General features: G+C 36.3%; 1 protein-coding gene across 5 annotated transcripts in view; it reads right to left on the reverse strand.

Moving 5' to 3' along the window:
* The window catches only part of LOC117344613 (nephrocystin-4-like), a 74,714-nt gene that overhangs the window by 35,862 nt on the left and 25,857 nt on the right, over positions 1 to 12,995 (reverse strand). For 4 of the 5 annotated variants that reach the window (XM_033907428.1, XM_033907426.1, XM_033907427.1 and 1 more), the window contains exons 10-12: positions 11,495 to 11,679; positions 2,744 to 2,845; positions 137 to 395 (exon numbers count right to left, since the gene is read on the reverse strand). In XM_033907428.1, the coding sequence (XP_033763319.1) occupies positions 137 to 395; positions 2,744 to 2,845; positions 11,495 to 11,679 (546 nt within the window). The remainder of the gene's footprint in view (positions 1 to 136; positions 396 to 2,743; positions 2,846 to 11,494; positions 11,680 to 12,995) is intronic. The other variant, XM_033907429.1, reaches the window with a different exon arrangement.

Below are 12,995 nucleotides of genomic sequence, written 5' to 3' on the forward strand. Positions count from 1 at the left end.
GCTTAATAGAGTTAAAATATATAGTGAAAACGCTCGGGAGGAATTGAAAGGTCCCTTAGTACAGAGGGTCGCTAAATAGAGATGGTCGTTTGGACAGATCTGACTGTATTTATAACTGGACACAACATTGCCATACCATGTGAGAGATCTCCATGCCATACATTCCCTGTTGGGGGCCATACATAGACTGTTGGGGCATGCCCTGGGGGTACATCATATAGCCCTGGGGGCCGGGAGGGAACATCTGGGGGGTGGACATGACACCTTGGGGCCCCATTCCCTGCTGCATCATCATCTGTTGTTGTTGTTGCTGCATCATCTGCTGCTGGTGGCTCATGCCACCTTGTGGCATCATCTGTGGCACCTGTAGTGACATGGGACCACTTCCTGGTGTCCTGTAACATAAAACATTAATGCTTATACAATAAATCAAAGGACCGAAAGTACTGAAAAACATCAGGCTGTTAATGCTTATACAATAAATCAAAGGACCGAAAGTACTGAAAAACATCAGGTTGTTAATGCTTATACAATAAATCAAAGTGCCGAAAGTACTGAAAAACATCAGGTTGTTAATGCTTATACAATAAATCAAAGGACCGAAAGTACTGAAAAACATCAGGTTGTTAATGCTTATACAATAAATCAAAGGACCGAAAGTACTGAAAAACATCAGGTTGTGAATTATAAATGGTAGTCCAAATATTATGGTCAGACAACCTTTTTACACAATGTCTAAAGTCTTCTTGGGTCAAAAGTGATTTTTCATTTATCAAAACATCAGTTATGTATAAGAAATCAAATTACCACCTTTAGTAAAATACAGACATTTTTTTCACAACAACTTGGGCACTTTGCTGTGATCAATGATCGTTACAATTAAGCCACACAGACACAACTGAATATCGAATTAGTAGTACAAACTACATTTGTACATTTTATAAATATTTCATTTCAATCCAATTATCTTTTTGAAATTAACAAATTCAAGTAACAGTTACATTGAGATTAAGTACAATATAATACTATTATTGACTTTGTTTATAAGGTTAATACAATGAATTGTAACCTGAGAAAGGTGATATTCCCCAAGGCTTGAGGCTCAACGGATCAGAAAATGGCAAAAATCACAAAAGATATAAAAATACTTTCTTGACAGTTGTCACAGTGCAAAAACAGTGCAAGTTTCTTATTAAATAAACATGGTTAGAGGTATATTAACACACAAGGAGAAAATCATCAGCAAACCGAACACAAAAAATACATGCGGTAGATGAAAACTATGTCATATAGATATCAACCCTTGGTGAAACACGAAGTGTTGTATCGGCCACCAAGTCATACAGATATCAACCCTTGGTAAAATACTGAGTGTTGTATCGGCCACCATATAGATATCAACCCTTGGTGAAATACTAAGTGTTGTATCGGCCACCGAGTCACATAGATATCAACCCTTGGTGAAATACTGAGTGTTGTATTGGCCACCATATAGATATCAACCCTTGGTGAAATGCTAAGTGTTGTATCGGCCACCATATAGATATCAACCCTTGGTGAAACACTAAGTGTTGTATCGGCCACCGAGTCAGATAGATATCAACCCTTGGTGAAATACTAAGTGTTGTATCGGCCACCATATACATATCAACCCTTGGTGAAATACTAAGTGTTGTATCGGCCACCATATAGATATCAACCCTTGGTGAAATACTGAGTGTTGTATCGGCCACCAAGTAATATAGATATCAACCCTTGGTGAAATACTAAGTGTTGTATCGGCCACCATATACATATTAACCCTTGGTGAAATACTAAATGTTGTTTCGGCCACCAAGTAATACAGATATCAACCCTTGGTGAAATACTAAGTGTTGTATCGGCCACCAAGTAATACAGATATCAACCCTTGGTGAAATACTGAGTGTTGTATCAGCCACCAAGTCATAGAGATATCAACCCTTGGTTAAGTACTTAGTGTTGTATCAGTAGTACTGAATTGCAATAAACATTGATGTTATTACCAGGAGAGAGCTTATTGCTGGAAAAAACATAATTATATACTATGGGTATTTGTTCAGAACTCGTGGTCAAATAAACTCAATGTGGTGTTAGGGTTAGGCAGTGTCCTTATATCAGCTTTACATTTCAGCAAAATATCAAATATCAAGTCTAGTAACACACAAAAATCATGAAATAGAACATCACAGCATACATATTATTAACAACAAAAATACGGGTGTAGTTACAAGATAAGAGTGTAGTTACACAATACGAGTGTAGTTACACAATACGAGTGTAATTACACAATACGAGTGTAGTTACACAATACGAGTGTAGTTACACAATACGAGTGTAGTTACTCAATAGCAGTGTAGTTACACAATACGAGTGTAGTTACACAATACGAGTGTAGTTACACAATACGAGTGTAGTTACTCAATAGCAGTGTAGTTACACAATACGAGTATAGTTACACAATACGAGTGTAGTTACACAATACGAGTGTAGTTACACAATACGAGTGTAGTTACACAATACGAGTGTAGTTACTCAATAGCAGTGTAGTTACACAATACGAGTATAGTTACACAATACGAGTGTAGTTACACAATACGAGTGTAGTTACACAATACGAGTGTAGTTACTCAATAGCAGTGTAGTTACTCAATATGAGTGTATAGTAACAAAAAACGAGTGTAGTTACAAAGTTAGTTATACGACAATCTTGGTGAGATCTTACTGGCCATCCATTGTATTCCGTGTCGTGGTACACTCACTCATCCCTACAGAGGCCATACTAGGTCGCCTCATATCCATTACTCCCTGATACATCCCCATACCGCTGTAAACAGGTAAGGCAGCAGTGCAGAATATAGACGGTGAAACACCCTCAACCCTCCATCTTATACCTAACCCTATCTATACCCTCAACCCTCCATCTTATACCTAACCCTATTTATACCCTCAACCCTCCATCTTATACCTAACCCTATCTATACCCTCAACCCTCCATCTTATACCTAACCCTATTTATACCCTCAACCCTCCATCTTATACCTAACCCTATCTATACCCTCAACCCTCCATCTTATACCTAACCCTATCTATATCCTCAACCCTCCATCTTATACCTAACCCTATCTATACCCTCAACCCTCTACCTTATACCTAACCCTATCTATACCCTCAACCCCCCATCTTATACCTAACCCTATCTATACCCTCAACCCTCCATCTTATACCTAACCCTATCTATACCCTCAACCCTCCATCTTATACCTAACCCAATCTATACCCTCAACCCTCCATCTTATATCTAACCCTATCTATACCCTCAACTCTCCATCTTATACCTAACACTATCTAAACCCTCGACCCTCCATCTTATAATTAACCCTATCTATACCCTCAACCCTCCATCTTATACCTAACCCTATCTATACCCTCAACTCTCCATCTTATACCTAACACTATCTAAACCCTCGACCCTCCATCTTATAATTAACCCTATCTATACCCTCAACCCTCCATCTTATACCTAACCCTATCTATACCCTCAACCCTCCATCTTATACCTAACCCTATCTATACCCTCAACCCTCCATCTTATTCCTAACCCTATCTATACCCTCAACCCTCCATCTTATACTTAACCCTATCTATACCCTCAACCCTCCATCTTATACCTAACCCTATTTATACCCTCAACCCTCTATCTTATATCTAACCCTATCTATACCCTCAACCCTCCATCTTATACCTAACCCTATCTATACCCTCAACCCTCCATCTTATATCCAACCCTATCTATACCCTCAACCTTATACCTAACACTATCTATACCCTCAACCCTCCATTATATACTATAACCCTATCTATACCCTCAACCCTCCATCTTATACCTAACCCTATTTATACCCTCAACCCTCCATCTTATACCTAACCCTATTTATACCCTCAACCCTCCATCTTATACCTAACACTATCTATACCCTCAACCCTCCATCTTATACCTAACCCTATCTATACCCTCAACCCTCCATCTTATACCTAACCCTATCTATACCCTCAACCCTCCATCTTATACCTAACCCTATCTATACCCTCAAGTCTCCATCTTATATCTAACCCTATATATACCCTCAACCCTCCATCTTATACCTAACCCTATCTATACCCTCAACTCTCCATCTTATACCTAACCCTATCTATACCCTCAACCCTCCATCTTATACCTAACCCTATCTATACCCTCAACCCTCCATCTTATACCTAACCCTATCTATACCCTCAACCCTCCATCTTATACCTAACCCTATCTATACCCTCAACCCTCCATCTTATATCTAACCCTATCTATACCCTCAACCCTCCATCTTATACCCAACCCTATCTATACCCTCAACCCTCCATCTTATACCCAACCCTATCTATACCCTCAACCCTCCATCTTATACCTAACCCTAATTAGAACCATGAGGTCACAGGTTGGCAACTTACGCGTCCATTTCTTAAAACCTAACCCTCTGGAATTTGGTGAGTTTTTTATTTACATGAAAGGTATCAAATGCGAGGGTTTGAAAGGATGAATAACTTCTGAGAAATATAAGAAAAAAAAATAATTTAAAATTAATTTTTTTAGACTTGGAAAATTTTAATGTTGCAAAGTTCTAAAGGCTAACCCTAAGTATTTATAAAACGGGGTTAGATCAGAAAAATACTGGATTTATTGAATCTTTTCTAACCCTCGGGGTTATCATTTGACTTGTCTCTAACCCTGCTAACCCTCAAAAGTGCCTGAAATTTCGGAAAAAAGATCCTCTCCCCGGTAATATGCAGTTACCCAACCGGATTCCACTTTTCGATGTCACTTTTACATTTTTTGGGGAGAAAATTCATAACTTGACAAATTACCGTTCGATTTGCATGAAACTTCACAGAAAGTTGCTCTAACATCTCTGCTAGTGACAGCCAAATTTTTAAGTCTCTATCTTTTTTGGTTTTTGAGAAATTGAAAAAGTCTAGACCCCATTTTTTAGACCACTTTATGTTGCAAAATTACACCCCCCAGAAAAATTGAATTATGAAAAAAGTAAACTGCGTTCTAAATTCACCTTTTGTGGTATGGATCTGTATTGTCTAACGTTTCTGACGCAAGTTAAATTATTTCGATATCCTAATTATAAGCAGAGTTATTGCCCATTATATATTATTGGCCTTTTACCACATAATGTCACGTGATTAGTCATATAATTTTAATTAAGTTTCTCAGTGGATTAATTTTTCTGTCAAATCATCACCTAACCACTTTCTTTTACGACACAAAAGATCAGTATCCTAATCCCACAGTAAAGAGTGAAAATTAAGGTTTGAATTGTTATGAAAAAAACGAAAAATATCGCAATTTAGGTTTTTCACTCGTTTCGAGTCTTTATAGTATTTAGAAAGACTTAAGACATCTCAAATGGTTTTCTACGCAAGATTTCCTAAATTTTGACACACAGTAGACATTTTAAGAAGGCCTATTCGCAAAGTTAGCCCCTTCTGAAATTTTTGAAATCTGAAAAATCGACTTTTTTATTTGTGGTGATAAAAACATCAAGCACACTTCATTTCGTACATTTTAGTGTCTAGATTCGGTAAAAATAGATAATTCACTGAAAAAGCGTATTTTTCTTGAAAATTTGGTGTACATAAAATACTTATGTTGCAATATAGACGTTCTTTGATTGCGCATAACTTGCAAATTACTAGGTATTTTCAGGATTTTATTTCATGTTCTAATTGGGTTTTTGGTGTGTTTTCTTAAAACAGTTAGCTCCAATAAATCAATCATCAGTAAGTAAAGATATTCTTGGGACATTTATTTGTGAACATTCTATAAACGTTACTTCCAGGGTTAGATTATGTGGCATTTTACATTACTAATGCAACATAAACATTTTGGCCTTATGCAACATAAGTTAACCCTAACCCTAACCCTGGCTTATGTTGCTTTTTGCCATATTAGCATTTTTCTATCACATAAGCGACAAGGAAGCAGAAAAAGTAAACACGGGTTTTCTCACAAGACTTATTTCTGTTTAAAAAGACCATTTGTAATGTAGGTAGATATGCTACGCTTTGCCATATTGTGTATAAAACTTTTGTTAACGTTACTGCATGAGCATAACTATTTACATTAAGTGTTTTATTCAAAACTTTGATTGTTGCAAATGGCGTGGTTAGGGTTAGGGTTAGGGTTAGTTTATGTTGCAAATGGCAATACCAATGCAACATAAACTAACCGTGAGTTATAAAATTCCTGCTTACATTATTAATAATTCATTTGTAATCATCTCCATAATTATGTCAATCATTATTGTATAGCCTAATTTTCATTAATTACCTTATTCCATTTCTGTAAGCAGGACCAAAAAAAATTTCCTTATTATATATTGTGTACATATTTGATTATTTTTTATTTCTTAGACACTTTGTATGTAAATCGTGATATGTTTAAACGTATTCAAAAATATTTCATTCATTATCATAAGTGTATATGTTCCATATTGATTTTCAACAAAACACTAAAAAACATAAGAAAATTCCTGCTTACATTATTAATAATTCATTTGTAATCATCTCCATAATTATGTCAATCATTATTGTATAGCCTAATTTTAATTAATTACCTTATTCAATTTCTGTAAGCAGGACCAAAAAAAAGTTTATTGTATATTGTGTACATATTTATTTATGTTTGTTTACTAAGCACTGGGTGTGCATGGGCCCATGAGGGCAGGTTCCCCGCACCGGGCCTGGACTAGAATTTGACAGATGCCCTCAATTAAAAAAAAAAAAAATATGATGAAAATTAATTGTTTTGTTGTCTGTGTATTTGTTCGTTTCAATCGAAACATATTAAGGTCAAACAAATTATTACATTTCAAATTTCAACCATATTGACCAACGGCATTAAAGAAATCATCAGTGAGGAAAGGAAAAATCAATGCATTAAGCTAAAGTCAACATTCGGCTTAATTGCAACATAACTTAACCCTGCGACTAGGGTTAAGTTATGTTGCATATTGTTATGTTGCAAAGAAGTAGTGTTGTTGCAACATAACTTAACCCTGTGATTAGGGTTAAGTTATGTTGCATATTGTTATGTTGCAAAGAAGTAGTGTTATTGCAACATAACTTAACCCTAACCCTGTGATTAGGTATGTTGCATTCGGTACATGTTATGTAGCAATAAGCCTGATATACCCGCATGCAACATAATGTAACCCTGTGATTAGGGTTAAGTTATGTTGCATATTGTTATGTTGCAAAGAAGTAGTGTTGTTGCAACATAACTTAACCCTGTGATTAGGGTTAAGTTATGTTGGATATTGTTATGTTGCAAAGAAGTAGTGTTATTGCAACATAACTTAACCCTAACCCTGTGATTAGGTATGTTGCATTCGGTACATACTATGCAGCAATAAGCCTGATATACCCGCATGCAACATAATGTAACCCTGTGATTAGGGTTAAGTTATGTTGCATATTGTTATGTTGCAAAGAAGTAGTGTTATTGCAACATAACTTAACCCTAACCCTGTGATTAGGTATGTTGCATTAGGTACATGTTATGTTGCAATAAGCCTGATATACCCGCATGCAACATAATGTAACCCTGTGATTAGGGTTAAGTTATGTTGCATATTGTTATGTTGCAAAGAAGTAGTGTTATTGCAACATAATGTAACCCTGTGATTAGGGTTAAGTTATGTTGCATATTGTTATGTTGCAAAGAAGTAGTGTTATTGCAACATACCTTAACCCTAACCCTGTGATTAGGTATGTTGCATTCGGTACATACTATGTAGCAATAAGCCTGATATACCCGTATGCAACATAATGTAACCCTGTGATTAGGGTTAAGTTATGTTGCATATTGTTATGTTGCAAAGAAGTAGTGTTATTGCAACATAACTTAACCCTAATCACAGGGTTACATTATGTTGCATTCGGTACATGCTATGTAGCAATAAGCCTGATATACCCGCATGCAACATAATGTAACCCTGTGATTAGGGTTAAGTTATGTTGCATATTGTTATGTTGCAACATTACCTATCTTTGACATATTGCAACATAGTGTCGCTTGTGCCATAACAAAATAAGGACTATTGCAACATTAATCAATATGTTGCAAATATCTGGTAAATGTGCAATGCCACATATTCTAACCCTAACCACAGGGTTACGATATGTGGCAAAGATCCTCCTAGATTATGGGTGCACAACACCAAATATCCAATAATTGAAAATACTTTATTTTCATGGATTCTTCACGTATCGATCTAAAATCTATAAATGTGATTCATCAGCATCTTCAAAAGAGGTTTAACCGTAAGAATTTCTAAAAAAAGTCGCATAACATTTTTTTTTTTTTTTTATAAAATTTTAAAAGATATTCAGTTTAATATCAAATCTATGGCTAAAATAAAAAGGGAAAAAATAAAAAAAATGAAGGAACAGACAGTTCTGGATGTAGACTTATGAAAAACATGCGAAAAAACAGCGAAATGAAAAATGAGAATATCCCTGAATAATTATCGACGTGAAAAATGGTAAGATTTTATATATATCAATCACAATTTTGACAAATCATGCCCAAATTAGATTTTCCTTAAATCTGAAATTACACATAAATATGATCTAATGTTTACTAGGTTTATTTTTGATGAAAACAAACACATTTTTTTTATCTGGAGATTTTTATTACTACAAATGCGAACATAAATCGACAAAAAATAAAATTAATTATTTTAACTTCTAGTTTTACACCTGGGTTAAGAGAAACGGTTTGTTGCCATATCTCACTCAAAAAAAAAATGCATTATCTCTTAATAGCAAGTGTTAATTGACCTTAATTAGTCATTTCAATTATGTTGCAATATTCAAAATGGATGGTCGCAACATTAACATTTTCCTAACCCTCTGTATTGTCTTAAGACATATCAAAGTGATAATTAAAATATTGATTAAAAATCAAAAACACTATCTAACCCTGAAGGTAACACAAGTATCAAACACTAATTATAAATTTTACATTTGCAACATAACACATTTTAATCCGAATTATAACTCGAAATATATACATTATTTTTAACCCAAACCCAGAGGGTTAGAATCAGGTTAATGTGTTCTTAGTCACACACTAACTGGTTAAAAAAATTTGTTTCATCGATTTTTTTTTACCACATAATAGGCCACTTTTTTTTTGGAAATGGACGTCTTATGTTGAAAACGTCCTTTTTTTGGTCCATTTTCTGTCACATAAAAACTTATGTTGCAAGTGGTCAGATGATATGTTGCAAAATGACGGAATATGGGCAAAATTCCCGTCACTTAAAGGCCAAGCATCTAACCCTATCTATACCCTCAACCCTCCATCTTATACCTAACCCTATCTATACCCTCAACCCTCCATCTTATATCTAACCCTATCTATACCCTCAACCCTCCATCTTATACCTAACCCTATCTATACCCTCAACCCTCCATCTTATACCTAACCCTATCTATACCCTCAACCCTCCATCTTATACCTAACCCTATCTATACCCTCAACCCTCCATCTTATATCTAACCCTATCTATACCCTCAACCCTCCATCTTATACCTAACCCTATCTATACAGTCAACCCTCCATCTTATATCTAACCCTATCTATACCCTCAACCCTCCATCTTATACCTAACACTATCTATACCCTCAACCCTCCACCTTATACCTAACCCTATCTATACCCTCAACCCTCCATCTTATACCTAACCCTATCTATACCCTCAACCCTCCATCTTATATCTAACCCTATCTATACCCTCAACCCTCCACCTTATACCTAACCCTATACCCTCAACCCTCCACCTTATACCTAACCCTATCTATACCCTCAACTCTCCATCTTATATCCAACCCTATCTATACCCTCAACCCTCCATCTTATACTTAACACTATCTATACCCTCAACCCTCCATCTTATACCTAACCCTATCTATACCCTCAACCCTCCACCTTATATCTAACCCTATCTATACCCTCAACCCTCCATCTTATACCTAACCCAATTCATCACTATCTATATACTACATTAACATTGAGTCATCCTTTACCGTTCACCAGACCAATAATCAGCAAAAAAGAACTCAAAGTTGTCATACTTATATTATAATAAAATAACTGTGGAATTAAATTATTCTCGTCATTCCTGCTTTGACTAATATAATGACTAGTACAGTATGTAATGGATATCGACCTCGGTGTCAGTATTCATCGCTATACTAACCTGAGCTTGTGTTCATTGTGAATACCAAGCCACGGAGCAGCTCAGTATTCGCACGTGCACGAGCTCAGGTTAGTACAGCGATGCATACCGACACTGAGGTCGATATCTGGTATACTTCAGATTAATATACCATTATTAATTATCTATAACTACATATGACTTTAATGCAACTTAAATTGCCCAAAACAGTAAAGTCCTGAACATATCTCAAAATTTTAAAATGGTTTTCACAAATTCAATCCATACTATCAATGTTAGAGCACACAAGAACATCCATGCCAAAAGTCAGAACCTTAACACAGTCTGACTTATAAACTGTAAGGTTAGGGTTAACCCTTACCCTAACACTAACCAGTGGAAAAACTAGCCTCAAAACTTTAACCAATTGTTAATGGATGATAGAAGATGTACAATAGTATCGTATATCATTATATACACCCATGGAAACTTGAAGTGTGTACAGTAAAAAGAGGCTAATGAGGTATATTTATTGATAGATATGATTTCCCCTGTATTGTCCGCAAAAATACATCTCTGATGAAACGACTACATGCCACCATACCATGTAATGATACAGATTTGATATTGACACCATACCATGTAATGATACAGATTTGATATTGACACCATACCATGTAATGATACAGATTTGATATCGACACCATACCATGTAATGATATAGATTTGATATTGACACCCTACCATGTAATGATACAGATTTGATATCGACACCATACCATGTAATGGTACAGATTTGATATCGACACCATACCATGTAATGATACAGATTTGATATCGACACCATACCATGTAATGATACAGATTTGATATCGACACCATACCATGTAATGATACAGATTTGATATCAACACCATACCATGTAATGATACAGATTTTATATCGACACCATACCATGTAATGATACAGATTTTATATCGACACCATACCATGTAATGATACAGATTTGATATCGACACCATACCATGTAATGATATAGATTTGATATTGACACCCTACCATGTAATGATACAGATTTGATATCGACACCATACCATGTAATGGTACAGATTTGATATCGACACCATACCATGTAATGATACAGATTTGATATCGACACCATACCATGTATACGTAGTGATACAGATTTGATATCGACACCATCTTACCGAGGTGTTCTGCCGGAGGGAGGTTTCCGTAGTCCTGATGAGTCCATCATCTCGCTGCCCTCACCGCTCTGTACCGACGCCATGGACCCAGGCATGTAGCCATTAACACCGGGCATCAGGCCGTCAGACATCATACCTCCCGGACCGAGCATCGCGGCGTTGGGCATGCCACCATATCCTCCCTCCTACAATCAACATCAATCTAATCATTGACCCTTTTCTACTTTTATATTATGGACATAAATTAACGATGATGGATCGAAATATAATCACATACTGGTAACTGTTATCAAGGAAGAAATAAAACAAGCTGTACAAGACAACATTTTTTTCTATACCAAAGGTGTTTTTCGATCATAACATTCTCAATCATTATAAGTGAGCAAGTTCTTGGTGTATACAGATCTGGTCAAACCAAATTTGAAGGACATTCCAAGACCTTTAAAAGCCCTAAATTACTTTTTATGGAAATTTTCATAACGGGTAGACATTCCACAATATCCATTTTTGAGATGCCTACTGATTCACACTTATTTTCAAGATTGACGACTTTCAAAATCATATCAAGTTCTTGATTTCCTGTTCCATATTAATGATCAGATGTTCGGCTATACCTGATCTAAGGAGAAGGCCAGGATCATATTAATGGTCAGATGTTCGGCCATACCTGATCTAAGAAGTAGAAGGCCAGGATCATATTAATGATCAGATGTTCCGCCATACCTGATCTAAGAAGGAGAAGGCCGGGATCATATCAATGATCAGATGTTCGGCCATACCTGATCTAAGGAGAAGGCCAGGATCATATTAATGATCAGATGTTCGGCCATACCTGATCTAAGAAGTAGAAGGCCAGGATCATATTAATGATCAGATGTTCCGCCATACCTGATCTAAGAAGGAGAAGGCCGGGATCATATCAATGATCAGATGTTCGGCCATACCTGATCTAAGGAGAAGGCCAGGATCATATTAATGATCAGATGTTCGGCCATACCTGATCTAAGAAGGAGAAGGCCAGGATCATATTAATGATCAGATGTTCGGCCATACCTGATCTAAGGAGAAGGCCAGGATCATATTAATGATCAGATGTTCGGCCATACCTGATCTATGAAGGAGAAGGCCAGGATCATATTAATGATAAGATGTTCGGCCATACCTGATCTAAGGAGAAGGCCAGGATCATATTAATGATCAGATGTTCGGCCATACCTGATCTAAGGAGAAGGCCAGGATCATATTAATGATCAGATGTTCGGCCATACCTGATCTAAGAAGGAGAAGGCCAGGATCATATTAATGATCAGATGTTCGGCCATACCTGATCTAAGAAGGAGAGGGCCAGGATCATATTAATGATCAGATGTTCGGCCATACCTGATCTAAGAAGGAGAAGGCCAGGATTATATTAATGATCAGATGTTCGGCCATATACCTGATCTAAGAAGTAGAAGGCCAGGATCATATTAATTATCAGATGTTCGGCCATACCTGATCT

The sequence above is a fragment of the Pecten maximus genome, chromosome 16, assembly GCF_902652985.1.
Source record: "Pecten maximus chromosome 16, xPecMax1.1, whole genome shotgun sequence".
In the NCBI taxonomy this organism is placed as follows: Eukaryota; Metazoa; Mollusca; class Bivalvia; order Pectinida; family Pectinidae; genus Pecten; species Pecten maximus.